The sequence below is a fragment of the Candoia aspera genome, chromosome 3 (assembly GCF_035149785.1).
Source record: "Candoia aspera isolate rCanAsp1 chromosome 3, rCanAsp1.hap2, whole genome shotgun sequence".
Lineage (NCBI taxonomy): Eukaryota > Metazoa > Chordata > Lepidosauria > Squamata > Boidae > Candoia > Candoia aspera.
In genome coordinates, this window is record NC_086155.1 from 114719176 (window position 1) to 114741968 (window position 22793).

Below are 22793 nucleotides of genomic sequence, written 5' to 3' on the forward strand. Positions count from 1 at the left end.
CATCCACCTTAGAGCACAACTCCAAGTAGACCTAACATCCCTGTAAAATTTACAGTGTAATAATGTGTGAGGAATGGATTCAATCTCTCTGTTAACACATGGGCAGGTGTGCTCAACTAATGGGTTTTGGGGTATCTGCCTTGCAACAATACAGATGTTAAGATATTACATCTACCTTTGAAAAGTGCTATCCTGGAAGGAGTATGGCGGCAGGACGAGCGATGTGAGAGCTTGAGAATATTCTCATCTACAACGCAGGAGGAAGGTGGCTTTGCGGAGTCGGAGAGACAGGCAAACCACGGAGGCACCACTGGAAGAAGAGCTCTGCCGACGAAGAGCTTCAGCGGCTTTGGAGCAGCAGGCGAAAGCTTTAACTTTCTTCTTGTCACTTTCACTTTCGCCATAAAAGAGCAGCCGGGAAGCCAGGAAGCAAGAACTGTAGAGCCTGCGTGAGTAGCCTAGCTTTCTAGGCAATTCTGCTGCCCCCTTCACTTCGATGAAAGGAACAATAATTACTGACTAAATAAAGAAAAAAGAAGAAACTTCCTAAGTAGGGAAAAAAAAACTTTACGATTGGGGGGGGAAATCTTTATTATAAGTCCTTGCTGCGATAAGGGGAAAACTGATTTATTTAATTAATTCATCACTCCATATTGTAATATACTATAGCTTTATATAAATACTTAAGCATATTTTGTACTGTATAAGTAGAAATAGATATTGTATATTGTAACATATAAACAAATAGTGCATTAGGATTAATAGTTAAGATAAGCTAAAAAATTAAGAAGGATATTTACAAAACAAAATGAATACAAGAAGACAGATTAGGAGAGGCTCAGAAGCGGGGGAAGGTGAATGGTTGAAAGCCATGTTTGAAGACTTTACACAGCAAACAATTCAAAACATCACTCAAAATTTAACTCATTTATTGGAAGAGAAAATTGATGGCTTTGAGAAAAGATTAGACCATAAGTTAGAGACAATGGACAAAATAATAAAAGCAGATATCCAAGAAGTAAGAGAAAGAGTGGAGAAATTAGAATGGGAAAAGGACACTGAATTAGACCGTTTAACTGTGTTAGAGTTAAAAGAAAAAGAATACTGTATTAGGCTTAGAGGAGTACCAGAAAAAAAAGAGCCAGAAATCAGAGAAATAGTGATTCAAATGCTTGCCAATTTAATTGACTGGGATGAAGAAAAATCAGAAGAAAATATAGAAAAAATATAGAGAGTTAACTCGAAATATGCAAAGGTTCATAGGAAACCAAGAGACATAATAATTGAATTTGCAAGAAAGAGGACAAAAGAATTGATAATACAGGCCTCTGTATGGTAAAAAAATTAACATTGAAGGAGAGGAAATCATGATACTGAAGGACATACCACTGAAAATACTTAAAAAGAGAAGAGAATACTTTTTTCTTACTGATGTCTTAAAAAGAAATAAAATTCCCTTCAGATGGGAAATTCTGGAGGGAGTTAATGTTATGTTTAAACAACGAAGATACAAATTGAATACTATCTCAAAAGCGCAGGAATTTCTTTAAAAATGTAAGAAAGATCTGGAAACAGATGCAGAGGGGAGTGACAGATTTAAAAGTAAAGAAAATAAAGGAAAGTGTCTAGATTCTGAAGACCCCAGTGTAGAAGAATTAGCTTCTAGCTCTAAAGAGTTTACAATACTTCTCTCAAATGAATGAACTAAAATGCCTCTCCTGGAACATAAATGGAGTCAACTCCCCAGTTAAAAGGAAAGAAGTTTTTCATTATTTATATAAATTGAAACAAGATATTATATGTCTTCAGGAAACGCACATTGCTAAAAAAGATGATAAATATTTGATAAACAAGAAATTAGGAAATGAATTTATAGCAGCAAGTGAAAAAAAAACAAATGGAATTGTAATATATGCGAAGTCTCATTTAAACTCTAAATTGATAAGTGCTGACAAAAATGGAAGATATATAATCATAGAAGTGGAACTGCCAAGCCTTAAAGTATTAGTGGTTGGAGTATATGCCCTGAATGATAATCAGAAAAAAAATTATCAAAATTTACTTAATGTACTTTCTGAACTACCCTATAATAATTGGATTATGATGGGAGATTGGAATGGGGTTACTTTATCTATCATTGATAGAAAGTCTGGACAACAAATTAAAAAAAATCAAGGAAAATTACCTCAGTCTTTTTTTGATATGACCAAAAATTTGGCTATTGTAGATGCCTGTAGACATAAAAATGGCTTGGCCAGAGATTATACCTTCTACTCAGATAGATTCAAATCGTTCTTCAGGATTGATATGATATGGCTATCTAAAAATCTGGCAAATAAAATCTCTGATGTAACAACCCTCCCCAGATCCTTCTCAGACCATAACCTGATTCAATTGAGCATAAAACTCCACCCAAAAAATTATAGGTGGAGATTAAATGAAACTTTGCTGAGAAATAAAGAATTCGTAGAAGATTGCAAAAAGAAACTAAAGGAATTCTTCGAATGGAATCTAAATAAAGAAGGAAGTATTGGTACTGTGTGGGATACTAGTAAGGCCTATATGAGAGGGTTCTTTATGTATCAAAATAGGTGTTTGAAAAGGAAAGCACAACAAAAAACTCAAATAATTTTAGATCAAATTAAGTTAAAAGAAAAAGAGCTCCAATTAAAGCCATCTGATGAGGAAATAAATAGCCAAATAAAAATTTTGCAACAACAATTAAAAATACTTACAACAGATGAAAGTGAAAGGAAACTGAGATATATCAAACGAAGAAACTTCGAACATGCTAATAAAGCGGGTAAATGGTTGGCATACAAATTAAGAAAAGATAAGGGGAAAAAAACCATTACCAAAATTCGAGAAAATGGGGAAGAATTAGTTGACAATGAAAAAATTAAGAAGGCATTTTATAACTTTTTTACAAATTTATATAAGAAACAAGAAATATCAATTGACAAAATTGAAAACTATTTGCTAAAACACAATTTAAAGAAACTAAAGATCAACAAGCAACAATTAACAACCCCATTACAACACAGGAAATTATAGATGCTATTAGAAAACTGAAAACAGGCAAAGCCCCAGGACCAGATGGTTTTTCTGCAGGATACTATAAATATTTCCAAGATCAAATACTACCATTTAAGGATTTATTGAATATGATTTTAGCAGGAAATCCAATACCTCAATCTTGGTCTGAGGCGAATATTATATTAATTCCGAAAGAGAAACAGGATCCGACACTATGTAGAAATTATAGGCCTATTTCGCTACTGAATAATGACTACAAAATATTTACATTAATTCTAACTGAAAGATTAAAAATTATATTACAAGAAATAATTGATCATGACCAAAGTGGATTCCTACCCCGAAGACACATAAAAGATAACATAAGGACTATCATAAATATAATAGCGTATGCCCAAATTCATAATGAAAAACAGATTATGCTACTCTTTTTAGACGCAGAAAAAGCCTTTGACAATTTAAACTGGAATTTTATGCTTAAAACCTTGGAATTTATGGATTTTGGCGACACATTTATAAAGGCAGTCAAAGCAATCTATACATTCCAAAAAGCCAAAATTGTGATAAACGAAGATACAACACAAGAATGCGTAATAGAAAAAGGTACTAGGCAGGGTTGTCCACTCTCCCCCTTACTATTCATATTGGTTTTGGAAGTCTTAACAGAGAATATTAGAAAGGAAAATCAGATTGAGGGAGTAAAGGTAAAACAAGAAATATATAAATTAAGAGCGTTTGCAGATGATTTAGTTATCACCCTACAAAATCCACTAACATCTCTTGACTACTTATTAAAAACGCTACAAGAATATGGAGAATTAGCAGGTTTCAAAATAAATAAACAAAAAATGAAAATGATAAACTTTCGTCACAAAATATTCAGAATATATTAGAAAATAAATCAGGATTCTCTAGTGTTAAAGAAGTCAGATATTTAGGGATAGAGATTACAGCTAAAACTAACGATCTATACCAAAACAACCATGCAAAAATATGGAAAGAAATTCAACAAGACTTAGGGAAGTGGGAAAAACTAAATTTATCACTTATGGGGCGAATCTCTGTAATCAAAATGAATATCTTGCCAAGGATGTTATTTTTATTTCAAAATATTCCAATATTATTAACTGACAAAACTTTTAAATTATGGCAAAAAGACCTATCAAAGTTCATTTGGCAAAGGAAAAGACCAAGGATTAGACTTAAATTAATGCAGGATGCTAAAGAATGAGGAGGCTGGGGTCTTCCAGATTTTAAATTATATTATGAAGCATGTGGATTATTATCGGTAAAAGAGTGGAATACTTTACAAAATTAGGCCACGACCTGAAATTTGGTTGGCATGAATTCCTATGGTATAACAGATTGAAAGTAAATAAAGTATTTAATAATCATTGTATTAGAAAGTCCCTTCTTAGAATTTAGGAAAAATATAAATCTACTCTAACACCCACTCTACCATTATGGATTTCCCCGCAAGAAGCGTATAGTAGGAGAGAAAAAACAGGAATTTGCAAATGGCTAAGATATTTGGACCTAATAAAATTTGAAGGGGCTATATATAAAATGAAAAGAAGAGATGAATTGGAAAATGAAGGACATCCATGCCAATGGCTTTTGTATTTTCAATTAAAGGAACAATTTAAAATTGATGCCCAAAGTTACAAATTCACAAAAGATTTAACCTGGTGGGATAATTTAGTTTATGCCAACGATGACCACGTGATTTCCAAAATATATAAAATGTTATTACAAATAAGAATGGCAAATGTACAAATTAAACAATGTATGATTAAATGGGAGAGAAATCTTGGACATCACATTGACTATGATGTTTGGGAAAGAATGTGGACCAAAGGGCTGAAATTTACTTTTAATTATAATTTAAAAGAAAATTTTTACAAAACGATGTACATGTGGTACATTACTCCGGACAAAATATCCAAAATGTTTTAGAATACTTCAAATGTCTGTTGGAAGTGTAAAAAAGAAACAGGAACATTTTATCACATGTGGTGGACTTGTAAGAAGGCGAAAAAATTTTGGACATCTATACACAATATAATTTGTAAAATGTTGACTAAAGAAATTAATAGAACACCAGAACTCTATTTATTGGGCATCATGGACAAGGATTTGGAACATGAACATGGGAAACTTTTACGATATTTGATCACTGCAGCTAGAATTGCGTATGCATCAAAGTGGAAGGAAGAACTGACCCCCTCAATGGAAGAATGGACATTTAAATCCCTGGATCTGGTGCAGATGGCAAAACTTACGGACCAGCTAAATGATAAAAATGTGGAAGATTTTCAAAATGACTGGACCTTCTTCAACTATGTAGAATCGACCCAAAAATTAACGCAAATGTGTAAAACATATGAATATAATACAAGATGTAAATATTATGTGTTTGACTTATATAATCTCAATAGAACTGTAGAATTATTGTAACCAAATTAGTGAATTGTGAAAAATTATTTAGTTAAGGTATAAAATTGTATTACTTAGGGAGTTAGAAATCCATTTCCTTTCTTTTAAACCTCTTCTTTCTTCCTTTTTTCTTTCTCTTGTTTTTGCATTTTATGTTTATTGTTGATTTGTCATTTTGTTTGTATTATTTGTGTAAATAATTTAATAAAGACTATTTTTTTTTTTTAAAAAAAGTGCTATCCTAAGCATGGGAAATAAGGTTCTGTAAATATTTTGCTGTTTCCCAAGTATTTATTCCCACATAGACTATCACAATGTGTTCTACATGGGGCTACCCTTGAAGAGTATTCGGAAGCTACAGCTGGTCCAGAATGCGGCCATGCAGGCAATTCTTGGCACCCCAAAATTGGCACATACAACACCTTTGCTGTGCGAGCTGCATTGGGTACCAGTTTGTTTCCAGGTCCAATTCAAGGTGCTGGGTATCACCTTTAAAGCCCTACATGGCATGGGCCCAGGCTACCTGAGGGACCATCTCATCCCCATGCATCGACCTGTCCCACCAGTTCAGGCAGAGGGCAGGTTACCGACCCTGTCGGTAAAAGAATTCCCTTTTGTGGGGTTCAGGAAACAGGTCTTCTTTGCAGTGGCTCCCACCTTCTGGAACATCCTGCCATCGGAGGTCAGGCAGGCTCCATCCCTCCCGAACTTCCAGAAGTCCCTGAAGACCTGGCTCTGATTCCATGCTTGGGGTGGGGAGTGGGGTAGTCATTCCTGGGGATGGCTGGCACCTTAGAGTGCGCCCCTCATATTTACGATCTTTTATAGCCACCTGGATTTATTTTTATATTTTATGCTCTATTTATGATTGTTTTTAATGCTTCATTGATTAACTTATTGTAAACAGCTCAGAGTCCCTCTTTGGGGGGAGATGGGTGGTGGCAAAAATTTAAGAAATAAATTTATCAACTTTGCAAATTGGGGCAATTTATTAATTTCATCCTGAAACTGGGTGATCAGGTGTTTGGCTCGATCATACCTTAGAGAAATTAGGAAGAGTGTGGAAAGCTTGTATAGTGCCAAATTCTGCTCCACAGCCTTATGGAAGTTATCCATAAAAAAACAGAGGAGTCAGGCCAGCTGAAAAGAACTGCATTCTCAGTCAGTAACTATTCATCATCCTCCAGGCCTTACCTGGATTGCAGCATTCCTGTCTCAAGTATTAACCAGGCGTTTGTTGTTCCACTGGGTGAAGTGAGGATTGGTCTCAGGAATTTTGTTTGCACTGATTCCAGTGCATCCTTCTTTGCGTAAATTCCAACTTATCAACTCTTTTAGGAATATTTATAGAATATGGTTAACAGCATGATGTATTATTTGGACAAATCACACATTATTTCAAAAATTAAAATAAGGGGACAGAAAACAATTCTAAATGTGTTCATAGATTCAAGGCAAACTTTTTACCATTAGAAAAACACATGCATGGATTGATGCATGTAGCAAATGATGCATGGATTGCTTAACAGTTCTTTACAAGTAAAGTATCTGGCTTTGCCCTGTGGCACTGCCAAAGCAACAAGGAAACATCCATTACATATTCAGACATATATGCACAAACATTGTAATAATTTTGGTCTGGTATGCCTGTGGTCAGATTGTGTGCATGTGTAAACTTAAAAGTAAATTCCACTGAATTCAGTGAGATTTACTGATAAATAAGACTGTTAGGCCGGTCTAAATCTAGTATTTACTGTTTAAAACATTTATTGAGAGCTCAATTGCCCCAACATTCAGATTTGTTTCATTTCTAAAGAAGCTCCTTAAACGAGTCAAATTGTCCTAACAACCAGGAAACACACTGAGACAATGAACTGGTCTCTAATATTTATTGCTAGTACTTAACAGGAATCCTAACAAACTGAAGAAGCATGGGAAAACCCAGACATATAACCCCCAAGGGTTAAGGCGGTCCCGATCTGTGTCTCTTTGAATGGCTGAACAATTCATCAGTGCTACGCATGCGCTTGACAGTCTGGATGGGAGCCCCCTGCTCACCATCCTTACTCATGACACAAATGTTGTCTATTAATTATAGCTCTGATTTTGAATAAGAATTTTATGTATCATAATTGCTACCCAAATTGGGATAAACCTAGGGAAGAAAAAAGAAATTCAATTTCCAGCTGAGAGAACAATCTGAAAAACAGCTCTTTGCTGTAAAAAGCTCTTGATGTAGTCAGCAATGTAAACATCACTCCGAGTGTGAAGATCTTATGACTAGAATTTCCTTAAATGAGGTTTAAAATGAGGCAGTGAAGGTATTACACCATTTTCATCTACTTTCTCCCTCTCTACACATTCAGAACACAGTGCTAACTCCCTCTTTTTTTATGCATAGTATAGAAATGCTCCAAGTCTCACTGGCAGAAGTATTCTGACTTCTTTTTAAGGATGGCCTCCCTTCTTCCTATGTATGAGCCTGCACTTTAATACATTAAAGAAGTCAGATTGCCAGGTATAAAAGATACTGAAATGGGTCATCTGAGAGTCATAGATAAGGGTAATTAAATGTATTAAATTGTTTGCATTATGGTTTAATGTACTAGCTAGCTAACCCCTTCTAGTGTTTCCCACCTCTCGGTACTGCTAGATGTCTGAGTTCCCAGAATGGTCAACACTGAAGAATGATTCTAAGTGTAACTACCAGTTGGACAAATCTAGTATACTTCAAATGTAATGATAAAAGGGGCTGTTTACTCAGAAGATAGCTATTTCTCATTACTAGTCATATATAGACTGAAATGACAGAGATAGTAGGCCCCTGAAGAGCAGATGCTCTGAGTATCTTGATGCCCTGCTTTTGAAATTCCAAAGGCATCTGCCTGGTCCCTGTTAAAAACAGAATAGTTGGATTAGATGTGCTTTGGTTTGGTCTTGCAAAACAGGGGTTCCTTTTTTGGTTTGGAAAAAGAGATTACATAACAAAGGCAACCAATAGTTACTTGTTCACTATAACAATATAGCTTTGCATTTACTAACCCTAATGTTGAGATTAAAATGGTTTTACTTTGTGGCAGAGAGGTACAGGGAGAGCATGGTCTGTTGAAAAGTACTTTCTGTTCTATGCTTCTTTTCATCTATTAAATAGGCATCCATTAAGCTGTAAATGTCAACACCACCCTTGAGTCCAAAATGCATTCCATTTAGATTATTTGCATTTTTCAAGAGCAAAATATTTAGCATGGAACAGCTCAGGAATAGGACAACTATGCCTCAGCTGAGGAAGAAGGGAAGCAGTAGGTTATTTGTTGCACAAGCTAAATGGGCAGTGCAAAACTTCATCTTATTCTGTCCTACTCTGATATGATTAATGCTATCAAAAGACCACTGATAAGCAATATGCTATTAGCAGGATAGGTTAATATCCTCCACTGGATATTCATTACCCCAAGTACATCATACAGCATTGTAATTTGTTTATAGATGCATGAAACATGGAAGTGCCGAGTTTTACATACTTTTCAGCTGAACATAAATTGGCAATTAAAATAGGCCTTATTATCAGTGGTCATGTAGCAAAAAGCAGGTAAGTATGCACAGGGAAAATTCGCACACATATTATATGGTTCTTTTTAACCATGGCTAGTTAAATAAGTCATAATGGTAGGGGTTTACATCAAAGCAAACCAAAAGCTACGGTTTAAAACCCTCAATTACCAGCTTCATACAGCACACTAAACCAAAAGCATACAAACCATATTAAGCCTTAAATGCAATGTGTGGATCCAGCCAAAGGGTCCAAGCACTCCCAGGAATTCACACATTTTATATTTTAACTCTCTTTAATTGGGGTGTTGATTTTCACAGTATTTAAATTTAATGATTTCTAATCTGCTTTCAAATTTATTTCACCTCAGTTGTACAGAAGGGTGAAAGTTCTTTCCACATAGAGCCATTATACTGAACAAAGGAACAATTCATGAAAAATGAAGACTGAGTAAGAACTGGATACAGAAATAAATCTGCCTTGCAAGATAAAACAAAAGTTACCCTCAATTAATTTTCCGCCTTCTGAGCCTCTTTCTCAGACAAATATGGTAACCATAACTAGATGTTACCGTATTTAATAAAATTTGTAGTCAAATTACTAAGGTACAAAGAGCAAGGAAATAGCTGCAATATAATTTTACATGCTCCATCAGGAATGCAAACATTAGAATGATTTTCCAAAGGCTGCTTTAGCAATTTAGTTGCTAAACAAGGGATTACATTTGTCTGCTATTGTCCATTACCACCTGTGTTATATGGGTGAACTATACTTTAAACAAATATTCCCAAGATTTATCTCAAAGGGGCACACACTTGCATATGCACATAAACAGACTTTGGCTCTTCTTTGATCCTACAAAACACAAAAACTAGTATTTGGAGTTTCTAGAAAAGCATTACAGAATCTTATTTTATATTATCTTTCTACCTGAGGCTGAATAAATGCTTCATAGGGGAATAGATATACATTGCATATATATAATTTATTGTAGAACTGCAGAGTTCAGCATTTTCTTTGCATGTTTTTATTAATCTATGGGTTCTTAGAACAGAGGCAACGTAGATATAATAGTGTGTTACCTTGAGTACCCTCTGGATAGAAAGTCAGGATACAAAATAAACAAGTAATACTGTTGCTGGGAAGGCTTTAGTGGCTTCTTACCCCAAGACTTTTGTTACTTCTTATACATTTTGATCAAAAGCAAAAAAACAAATGACATTTTAGAAATGTGTTTTCTCAAGTAGCCAATATATACTTAATCTAATGGGACCATAATAGGTTTGCCATAGTTAATACCCATTTTTATACAGTATGTACATACAACTATCTGTATGTGATCTGTTGTGTTCTCTATCTCATTATATCTTGAACAATTAATAATAATAATAATAAAAAATAACTATCAACTCCAAAGGTATCTACAGTGTAAAACAGACAATGTAGGCCAATAATAAGAAGCGATTTAGGGAGAAATTTGAGGCAAACAAGGGATAGTGTCAGATAAATGTTAAGAGGTGAAATGTTAGGCCTGCAGAATAGCAGACTAAGCTGGAGCTCAAGAAACCTTACAGCATCTGAAAGTGATAAAGTTCCTAAGATGGAATATGACAAAACACGCAGCAAAGAACTTGACTTATTTTAAAGCCAAGAGCATGTTGTTAGCACTGGACACAGAAAGGGATAAGTGGCCAGGGAACAAATTTGAAAGTGACAGAAGTATACAGTCCGAGCAACACAGACAAATAATTTTGCTAGCTCGCTTTGGAATAGACATGAGCTTCAAGCAGAGAAACAGGAGTATTTGAACTGAAATATTTATTCACACCACACTGATCTATACCAATGTCCTGACATTAGTTGAGGCTCTATCTGGTCTTTATAAAGTTCATGTATGGCAATATTAAAATTTTGCTAGTTTTTAACTACTCTACGAATATTTGCCTGCAATGGTTAAGTTTTTCCTGAACACCACTGGCATCCATTTTTCCACATTATGGCCTTTCATCAAAGACTTACTGATCTGTTTGCTTGCAGAGTACCACAGCTATAACTGGTGGTGCTCAATGGCTGGATTAGCCTCAGTTTGCCTGCAAATGCTTGTACCATATTCAAAGACTTGAGCAGATTCAGGATTGAGTCAATGGTCAAAGTTCGTGCTTGTCAACATGGAACCAAAGCTAAGCTAAATTTAAGATGCCCATCTTTTCTTTTGGCTTCAGTACTTTTACACGTTTTATGTGTAATGCACCGGTGTTTTCCTGCATGTACATGTGCTTTCCACTTCAGCACAGCCACTGAGAGCCACTTACTATTCCACTTCCTTTCTGCAAGGACCATTTCTATAGATTTCTCATTGTTATACAGTCTATTATTTCAGAGTTACGAAGAGGCAATCCCTCCACATTCTTGATTCAAAAAAAAGTCAGATACTATAGATTAAAAGAATTTCTGAAGACCCAGATATTGTACTTCTGCACATATTTCTAAGTCATTACCTTCCAGTTTCAAGAGAGAGCTCCTTTTGCCAGTTATAGGACAGAATCAGATACCTCATTAAGTAACAGGCAGAACTCTTTAGTAAATAAAGAGCAAATTGTTAATTAATTTTAAATAGCTGCATATGCATTTGGTGAAATTCCCTTTTTTACACACCACTAAAGATGCAGGACCCTGCTGTTATCCTTGCATCTCTACATTCTCCAAATGTTAAATTCTGCAAATTTACATGGAGTTTCAACAGAATGCAACATCTGGTGCAATTCAGCCACTTCATTTATTTCTTAACGGGGTTAATGGTCAAACTCTTCATATTTGAACCAGTTCAAATTCAATTTTTTTCAAATTTTTCAAATTTGAAATGCCCTATTTGAAGTCTGAAATAGTTGATTACTTTGGAAGTGTTTCACGCTTGAATTGGTGTTTTGATATTAAAACAGAGTGATTCTGAACTCAAAGCAAAGCAGATTCAAGTTCAAAATGCTGACCAAAAAAATCAAAACATATGTTTCAAATGTAAAGCAGTTGTGAAACAGTTCAAATTTGAAATGCTCTGTATACCAGTGGTCCATATTGAGATTATCCTTTACAGTTTTCTCCTTCACTTGATGCATCCCATTGTGTCACAGTTCCCACTCCTCTCTCAAAATCTTTTTAAAAGTCCTTGGACCATGTTTACAATCTCTCAGAAATGAAACTTCAAACTGCAGAAATATGCTGCCTGAACACACTTAGAACAATTTCCAGTTCTAAACAGGTCCTTGGTTTATAGTAAGTCTAGTTAGGGAAGAGCCAGAGGTCCTAGATTCCAGCAGAACCTGTATGCAGTGTTTGGCTTGCTTTAGGCAGAGAATTACATTTTCAGCATTTCTCACTAACATGTTGTGAGTCAGAATAAGGAGTCCTGGGGCAGGAGGGAAGCAGAGAAATCCTTACTGTGAAATGATGACAGTTCTTGCAAATCGGAAGACAGGCAGCTCTGAACAATCAGGGGGCACAATCCACTGACTCAGTGGCCTGTATTAATTAGAGAGGAAGGACCTATTGGATTTTCTACTCAGGATGGACTAGTTTAAAATAGTAATTTTAAAACTGTGATTTAAGTCACCACAAAAATCTGATTTAAGCACTTAATTGAGGAGCTTAAAATGTACAAGTTTTGTCTTTGTGTGGTGGATACAAAGGCATTGTGGGAAAATAATTGGCAGAAACTGGCCATTCCCTTAATGAACAGGGTATGTTTCTATGTATGAACACATACCTGCACCATGATATAGAATGAACAGAAACGGTAAAATAAGGCATCCACAAATCTGACAACTGAATGAAGCTGTTGATTCACGTACCATTCTGGTTGTCCACTATACTGTATTCTCAATACATACTGTACTTCTTTTCAGTCTTTATCCCTGGAAGACCAGTCAAACTCAAGACTGTGGGCAATTTTTCTATTGAGTTATAACTCCACAGGAAGAACCATCTTCATGATAAAAGGGCATATCATAGGCCAGGTCCTTGAGAGACTATGTTACGATTCTCTCTTTTGCCCGGTTTGGTAGCCATGGGAACAGGCATCTGGTTGTCCTATTGTCTCTCTTCTTTCTATCCAGTCATTTACACCATAACCCACAAAAAAGGGGACCTTTTCAAGCCATATTTGCAACTTCTTGTGGTAGAACCTGTTCGCCGTATTATTACTTTCCCACAAAGCTATTAACCAGCTCATATATTGCCTATTGTAGTCTTCATTCTTCATTATCCTGGTGATTCTTTCCTCATTCTTACAAAAAGTAAAAAATAGTAACTACAAGGAAAGGAGTGCCTATACAAATTCAATGACACTTCAGCAACACCCCCCGTTTTCTCTTGAGAAGGCATGAAAGATTCTGATTGGACTAGGAGAGAGAAGCAGCACTGTCCTCCCTTTAGGAGATTTATGTATGTATGTATGTATGTATTTTTATTTTCTATCCCGCCTTTATTATTTTTATAAATAACTCAAAGCGGCGAACATACCTAATACTCCTTCCTCCTCTTTTCCCCACAACAACCACCCTGTGAGGTGGGTTGGGCTGAGAGAGAGTGACCAGCCCAAGGTCACCCAGCCGGCTTTCATGCCGAGGCAGGACTAGAACTCCATGTCTCTTGGTTTCTAGCCTGGTGCCTTAACCACTAGACCAAACTGGCTCTCCGATGTTCAGGAGCCCCAAAAATCTTTAGCTATACAGATTATGCTATATTTCATTGACATTATAATGATAGCCTATTCCAATTCCGCAAACAGCCACAAATGCTGTGCAGATCCCCTTCCATCTCCTAGTTTACAGAAGTAAAATGCGACATGTTAAAGCTAGTATCTACCCTTTAGGTCAGTATCCTATGTACATACTGTTATCCCAAAGTACTATATGTTATGTTTCTTTCAAATCTAATTGTTCTATTCAACTTAAAGATCATACATGATTAATTCTGTGGAGAAATCTTATTACTCTTGGGAGTTTAACAGCAGCTTTCTTTACTTTGGAGCACTCCAGAAGTGCTATCCTACAATTCCCGTAATTCTCATTAGTTATGCTGACTGGTGATTCAGAAATGCTGGTTCCAATGCATCCAGAGCACACCAGATTGGGGAAGGCAGGTCTACATTATTTCTTACACCTGGATTTACACGTGTGCTTTGTTCTTTGCTACTGGAAACACAGAATCATGCAATTATGTCAGAAGATATTTTGGAAATAATGCCATTCCATTCATTAACTAAAGCAGGAACTGCAATGCAGCACATTACTATAAAATGCATGATAGCTGGTTGCCCAGGCTCTGCTTAAGTATCTCCAACAAACTAGGATCTCCAAGACTATCTGTTTTACTGCCAAACAACCCTCACCAGCTGGAAGGTTCTCAGTGCTTCCTTGCAATTTCATCCACTCATTCTAGCCTTTTCCTTCTGTATCCAGAGAACAAGTCTGCTAGTTCATCTGCATGACTGCCTTTTCAAACATTATTTATTATGTTTTAATCCACTAATGATGAGACTTCTCTAGATAAACTATAACACTGTTTGAAGAAATGAAAACATTAAAATAGTAAAAATAAATAAATTGCTCAGAAAGTAAATAAATGTCACTATGCTAAGGCAGGTATGTTCTGGGTTTTATCAAATTCTAAAATGCCTAGAAGAGAAATATCTTAGCCTAGTGCAAGATGGGCATTGGTGTGTTTCCTGGATGACTGGGGTAGCCAACTTGTGGAGGGAGGCTTCCAGAAATTATTGGAGTGCCCAGGTAGGTCCTACAGCATACCTACAGGCACTGGCCTGAGATAGGTCAAGGTCTAAAAGGATGGCATCAGCATTCTGAGTTTGGCCTAGAAATGGCCCAGAATCCAATATGGTTGATATCTCATTATTCTGTTGACCAATCCTAATTAGCAAACTAACACTGCTATTCTGGATTAACTGAATTTTCAAACATAACTCTAATTACAACAACAGCAGTAATCTAACTGAGTGATTACGGCATAATATATAACTGATTTCAGGCAATACTTGTACAATTAGGACTGATTAGCTGGTAAGACACTATTTAGCCACTCAGACAGCCTCCAACAACAATGACAAGAACAGTCCCAAACAGCATAACTGAAATATCAAGGGGACTGCATCACTCTCCAAAACAGACTGAGTATCATTCACAACCCACCTCATGGTACCTCCATCTTATCTAGGCTGCATTGTAACATACTGGCTGTCAAACTGCTCCCAGTCAGCTAGGCAAGAAACTGAAGGAACAGACACCCAAAGACACCAATAAGTAGATTTATTGTAACAAACTCAATGAAGCTAAAACAAAAGAAGTTCAGAGACCACTGTCTTCAAATACAAGCCCTGTTTAGAGTAAAATCAGGGTTTAAATTCTGGCACCTATCTACATAGTATAATGGGCTAGTAACCACTCCCTTTGGGCTCCACCTGTCTGATCCAATCTCAGGGTGTCTGCTTGTTCTCACGCCAGCCTTTATCCAATCTATCACAATGCTTAGGGGCCCATCCACTACCTCACCATGATTAGGCAAAAAAGGAAGATACCGTGTGGTGTTATTGCATTTTCATAATATTTGTTCACACCCCTGAATAATCTCCAGGATATTAAGCAAGAACTTTATGACAGAACAATAATCCCCAACACCAATTTTTAGAATAGGTTCATCAGGTAGGACCAGAAGCATTATAAAACAGCAGCCTGAATTCCCAATTCAGTCCTGGAGCTACTAAGAGGTACTAAACCCTGCCCTAAAGCCAGAATGAAAACTATTTACAAAATCACTCATTCTGAAATGCTTAGGATTGATAAGCATCTGCCTTCATGTTAACATACCTTAACAAATCACATTCCACTGTTTGACCAGGGTTTCAATAGGCATATCAAATATTCCAAATATTCCCCAACCCCACCCGGCAACCCCTCCAGAACCATAAAGATCTATCTGCCTTCAGGAAGACAACTCTACTAGAACCCTACCTTTACAGAGGAGAATGCCACTGAGAACTTAAATGTCAACGAATAGTGATATTATATTACCCGCTTTCAAGTGTTATAGTCTAAATCAAATCTAGAATGCTATCTACTACTTTTGGGGATGACAGCATACAGACAGCCCTAGTTGTCCACATCATCAATTACAAGAGTTAAAATGGCTTCAATGTGCATCTAACAAGACCATCAACCTGGGAGTTCTCAACTAGTCCAAAATTGCAGCCCAGACCTCTTATCTGTCCTGAATGCAAAACACCATACAAATTCACAAAATTGGCACACTGGCAGACAGGAAGTCAAGAAGGAGATTCATGTAGTCCACAACCATCCCCACTGCCCTGACATTTGATCATGTGCTCATATAAGATCAAATGTCCTAGCAGACACATCTTGGTAAGACTTAAATTTGTTCCCCCCTCAAGTTTTACTTACATACACTTAATCCTAAATTAATTCCATCTGGATTTAACTGACAATTTGCCACAGTACTACACAATACAAGGACAAGCTGATATGGCAGCCAAAAACCATTTCTTTTCAATGTAGTTAACAAAGCAGCTGACTTGCCTTCTCCTCACCTGGCACTCCTGAAAGTGATGGGGAGAAATACACCATTTGAAGCTGGACTTTTAACGTACAGGCTTTGGATTGCAATCTGATAACTCTGTAATTCAGGAATCAGCAATGCATACAAACTGTAAGTGAAACTTGCATCATTTATATGCAACAGACTAACAAAACTGCATGTCACATGAGAATACTGATGCCACTCCTGTTATAGAAAAGTAGGTCTGATGGCACAATTTAGTTTAGAGAAATAATCACCTGAGGTCTTTTAATTTCTCCTCTATAGATCTCTATTCAGAATCAGCATTATCCGAACTCCAAACTGAACCTGATCGTTTTTTTCTTGCAGAAGCAGCACCATCGTGGCTTTGGTGCATACATTCTAATTTGCTATCTTAAAAAGTCTCCTTAGAGTCAAGCTCAACTCCTGCCAAATTCCTGATCATATCCATGCAGTTTTCTTGGCAACAGTATTGAAGGGGTTTGCCATTGTCTTACCTTTCTGCAACTATTTTGGAGAAGCCGTAATGTTACCGCCTACCAAACTTGAATATTTATATACATTTTCAAGGAAAAATGGTTGGAAGGGAGTAAATTGTTTAATTAAGGTACCTTCCCCTGCCTAAATAAATTTATCTTTTAAATCATCAATGCAGCTTCAGAAATGAATTAGTATATCCACATCTTTCTTTGCTTGCAGATCAGCGAAGTAAAATCTAAACATTACTAGGATTTTCACATGCCGGAATTATTTATTCCCTTATCTTGCTGTGCTTACACCTTAGTTGTAAACCTAATCTTTATTGCCTAATCTTTGGTCTTTCATTTGAGATCCCATGTTTATTGTATTTAGCACCAATTCTTTCCAATCACAAAGATTTTGGAGCTTCTCTATGCTTGGGCAAACATCAATGAGCTTCACTAAATCAAATTCTATTGACAAGAAATGTTTAATAAAGATTCTGGCCTTGGGTTTTCAAGATTCTCAGCTCTGAAGCAAAGTTCAGACAGACCAACATCTGGGAGAAAATTCACACCATCCCAAGGTTTTCATGAAATGAAATCCAAGAAAAAAAGGAAGGAAGGTCCAGAGACATTAATTTTTGACAAGCTAATTTCCTAGGAAGGGGTATTTTCCAAAGAGCTTATGAAGTATCTTGAGTCTTAAGAACTATAACGGAGTGTTCTAGAATATAGACATATGGTGCTAATCTTACCTTCTTGTGTTTCCAGTTACAAGAATCTTGTACGGCTAGGCAAGGCAAGAACTTTGTTTGGGATGTTGAAGAGATGTTTACTGTTCAAAATAAGCAGGTCTGAGCTAAGTAAGGAGTGCTATGGCTCAATACAACCAAAAAAGAAAGAAACCTCTTAAGTGGCCTAGGTGTGGGTTTTGGAGAAATCACGTATTATGCTAGTGTATTTGGTTGAAAGTAATATGGATTAATGGATGGTTACTCGTTAAGAAGAGGCATGCATATTAACACCTTTCTCACAAACAGTACAAGGTGGCAAATCTTAGTATTTTCCATGAAGACGACACCCCCACCCCCCGCATCCTCACATATCTAATTCTAGCTCAAGGAAGCATGAATACAGTTACAGCAGTCTGAGCTACAATTCTCAATGCAAATGTCCCTCTTGCTGTAAAACTAGTAAGCTGGGCCCTCTCCTTCTTGGCCCTTCTTCTAATATAGGCTTACCTTACACCATTGCTGAAACATTTAAATCAAAATAACATGTGAAATATTGTGAACACTCCAAAGCACTGTATTATTAAACAAAAATCATATCCTGGGCAGCCAGGATAGACCCTTTTTCTTTGATATACAGGAATTTCCTCCACTTATTATCTTTTCTTGGAAAAATATTCAGTAATATGAACCCATATGTGCAGTCTGAGATGGAAGAGTCCACGACTACATCATCAGCTGCTTAAGAGAAGTTGCTATAAGGTTCTAACTCATTGTATATCATGAAGGAAACTAATGCAAAACACCCTCTCTTCTAATTATTATTAATATCTGTCTGGATGTGTATCTGTGAAAAGACTGGGCTATATAAAACATAAAGGCAAAAACTGCTAATGGATGCGAACTTCTGACACTTCCATATCCAGTCCTCATAAATTGGTTCCACAAGGGGCAGCTGAGGGGGAGCTATTAAGCTGTGTCAGCAAAGCCAATTACCTCCAGTGCAGCAGAAGGCTTCTTTTTAAGTTCTTCACATTTTCGGAATTTGCAAATCTGGTGTCCAGTTTTACGGTTCCTACAACTGCTGCACTGCTCACAGTTTATTCGTCTTCTGCAAGGCGGGCACATGCCACATCGTTTTCGTTTCTTTTTCCCTGAATTGATGGCAGATGCCAATTCATTCTGCATTGGGTACTCTGCTAAGCCAGCCATATGGAGTGCACTTTCTGCCAAAAACACACCAGCAGGGGTCATAATGAAAAGGCCAGGGTTGATGGGAAAAGCCCCCAGGTAAGGAAAATCAGATGGGTTGTTCATTGTTTCAGCAGCTGAGACAGCTTCCATGTCTGAGATGCCCGTCCCATGGTCATTAGGCAGGGGGATGTGCTCCTGGACTACTCTTTTGAGCAGCTCTGTGGACTGAGCAAACTGTTGCAAGATGTTCTGTCCTTCCGAAGAAATATCTGATTTGTTCAACATGTCAGAGATGGTTTTGTGCTTTGAGGTAGAATTGCTTTTTTCCATGATTGCCTCATTGCTGTTGGCCATAGGGGCACATTTCTCTGAATGTTCACTTAATGAGCTGGTGCTACCAAAAGCAGAGTAATGGGAAAGTGGTCGAGACTTCTTAAGACTTTTGTTCAAAGGTTCACTTATTATCCCACTTTTGTTCCTCCTTTCCAAATTGACTGAGGGCTGAGAATCTCCGGAATTGTTGCTTTTTTCCAACAAGCCTGGCTTGATACCAGTGTCTTGATGGGCATCAGGATCAGACATCTTTTTTTTTTTTAACAAAGGGACCAGACAAAGCAACAAGCCCACTTACTGTAGAAAATAATCAATCACCACAATACTAAGAGCAGTAATCACAAAAAAAATGGAAGGGGCAAGATCTGTCCTCAGTGCAATTTCACAGTCATTACAACATCTCCTGTAGGTTTCATATATCACACGTAGCTCTGAAAGTAAAGGAGAAAAAAAACAGAACAGAGAGGAGAGAAATTAGCAAAGAGTTAGTATCTGCTAAAACAAATGGCTTCTGTATTAGTGTTCACTAAGACTTCCTTTGTAATAAACTCAGGCCCATACCACATACAGAACACGTGTTTCAATTTGACTTGTTTTGTATAATCTAGATCTTACACACCTTGACTGGATGACTTACCCTGTGATCTGACACTGCTTGTAAATATAGGTAGCAGACTGCAACAGTACAATACATGAGAAACAAGGTATTAATTCAATTCTTTATTTGCAAACTTCTTGGATGTCTATCTTCACTTCCTTTATGGGCTCTCAAAAGATCATTTCTCCTATAGGTGTTCTCCTTAGCATGGGGTATCATTATGAATTGGCCATTTCACATTAATCTAGGAAGCAAGTTCTGGAAGGGAACTATCTTGCTTTCAGTCTCTATTTTTAAAAACATGAATTCTAAATTGGTGAAGAAGTGCTGAATTAAAGTGCCATTGTTAATTTACTATTTATTATTGCCCATGTATTTTTAAAATGACAAATAATTTTTATACCTGAGAAGAAAAGAATCTGTGTGCAAGTCCAATTCCAGCATTTCTACATAGGTCTGGGGAAAACTCCTGCCTGAGAGTTGCTACGAGTAGACAAGACTGAGTTAGTTGGACAAGTACTGTTACTGCATTGAACACATTGTTCTATGGGAAGAGAGAGGAGATATTTTATTTATTCAAGGAAAAAAAGCTGGAATGAAAATTTATAGTCATCAAGAATGTAATTTTAAGGTATTGAAAGAATATACCCGCATGAATGAAAGCTCTATGTATGCAAAAGAGCTTAATAATATAGACATTCTCTAGTTCTAAATACAAATGTCACAACTGCGTTTTCACTCTCAAACAAAAGCAACATACTGTGAAAACCCAAACAGGCAGCAGGCTTTCAGGCTATAGCACTGGATCTATTAAGGAAAAAAATATGCAAAAACGTTTCAGATTTTCATAATGTCCAGTTTATGTCTTTGAGTGGGGGGACCAGACTTGCAATTAAGACACTCATTCATATAAAAAGCAACAATGAGTTTGCAAGGAGGATGCAGGACAACAGAGATCCTTCCAGAGGCTACTATGGGGGAAAAAATGGCAAAGGTTGCAGTAAAAATACCAACTAACCCAGTGAAGACTGCCACATCAACACAAGATCTCATTCTAAAATAGTCAGCTTTATTTCTATTATATGCAAATAATCCATACTATAAAGTTAGAAACATAAACTAAGCAAAAACTTTGTTGAAACTTATTTATCTTTCCAGCCACTTGACGAATTGGTATTACAAACTGAAATGGTAACTGAGATAAGGCAATTTCAAATGTAAAATTCAAATAGTCATTTGACTCATGGATAAACAGCAGGCCTAAGTTTTCTTCCATTTCTTTTCAGAAGGCCCTAAAGCAGTTGTAGACAGTAAAAGATTTGCTGAATTTTTGAATGGGATTGAAAGTCAAGCAGAGGTGTTTTATAACAAGGGATCTCATAGCCAAGACACATCAGATACTCATAGTCAACCACAGTAGCACAGCGTTTAACTTTCACTTTCTTTCACTGTGACACTCCTCTTAGGTGTTCGGGGAGCTACTGCTACTTCTGAAAAGGAATAGCCATAGATCCAAAAGTGAAACATAGTGATGTGGCTTTTCCAGTAAATTTTCTTATTCAAATTAGTATATCTCCATATTCATAGTACTGTATGCACTGGCAGTTGGGCTACATTATTTGAAAAATAATGGAAAAAATTAAATCTAGCCTATTTTATAACCTTTGAACAAAACATTTAAGCAAACTAAAAGATTTGGTATGTGTTGAAAAAATTATTTTTTTTGGAACACTGGAAACTATATTGAGAAATAAACACTAAAACAATAAAACATCATATAGCTTTGAAACTGCTGAGGTTGCCTAAAATAGAAAATTTTGATCCTGAAAAAATAGCAAAATACAACAAAATGTATACAATTAAACAGTTTGTTCACAAAGAAAGCTCTTTCATTCAAATTTTATTTAAATTGAAGTATTTATGCCCTTCTTTCTTCTCCACATCTGTAAACTGTGTGCATGGCAGGAGGGGGATCTACTGTTTTCCTGCTACTGCTTCAAAGGAGTGGTGTTTCTGCAAGCTGCTTCTGCAAGCTACAAATTTCAGAATATGACCAACTTGCTCTCCTAGCCAACAGAACTGTTTCTTATGATATGTTGTTGAACTTTACAGAAGCAGCACAAAATACTTTCTCCTTCTGCCAAGTAATATTGCAGTGTGATATAAACAATGTTCCCACTACTAATTTTCTAGCACATGCAAAAATCTTGGAAGACAGATATAGTAAGTGGCAAACATAAAATTATGGCTTGGCTGGTCCAGCTTGTCAGGCATGAAAACTGGAAGACCAGGATAACAGCAGCGCTATCTCCCTTTCCACAGAGATTTCATTTAATCTTCATTGGCACTTCATTAGTTAGAGGAAATTATGGAGCATCCATGAACCAGCACTCATAAATCTCACAATGTACAGCCCAAAGCCATTTCAGCTTCCATCTCACGGTCCAAATTGTACAAATGTGACTAACAAAGATATCATGATTGTTCTTCATACTACAGACTCAAGAATGAATCCATCAGGGCCCGCTAATAGGAAGGTGTAACATTTAACATACTACGCTGAAATCAAGAACAGAAACAGTGTTCCTATCCCACTTGGTCTCTCGTGACCTTGCTGTTTCTTTGGACCTGTTATATCATTTCAGGAACTGAAGCATTTGGCAAGAACTCTGTCTTCTAGAATGGCAGAATGCTCTAACCAAAGAATTTTGTAAGCTCCAGAGGTTGTCAAATAGACACAAAACCCCTGTGCTCACAGTAAAGAACAAAAAATTAGTATGGATTGTCAAAGAAATGATAGTTTCCTCAAATATTAGTGTTAGATTCCTTCAAAACATAGCAATATACATTAG

General features: G+C 36.6%; 1 protein-coding gene across 3 annotated transcripts in view; it reads right to left on the reverse strand.

Annotated features, from left to right (window-relative positions):
- CXXC5 (CXXC finger protein 5) overlaps positions 1-22793 on the reverse strand; it is a 113246-nt gene that overhangs the window by 10130 nt on the left and 80323 nt on the right. Inside the window, exons 4-5 of one of the 3 annotated variants that reach the window (XM_063298664.1) lie at positions 20345-20424; positions 18813-19774 (exon numbers count right to left, since the gene is read on the reverse strand). In XM_063298664.1, coding sequence (XP_063154734.1) covers positions 18813-19592 — 780 coding nt within the window. In that variant the 5' untranslated portion in view covers positions 19593-19774; positions 20345-20424. Of the gene's footprint in view, positions 1-18812; positions 19775-20344; positions 20967-22793 lie in introns of those variants that run through there. The other 2 variants (XM_063298666.1, XM_063298665.1) reach the window with 2 other exon arrangements.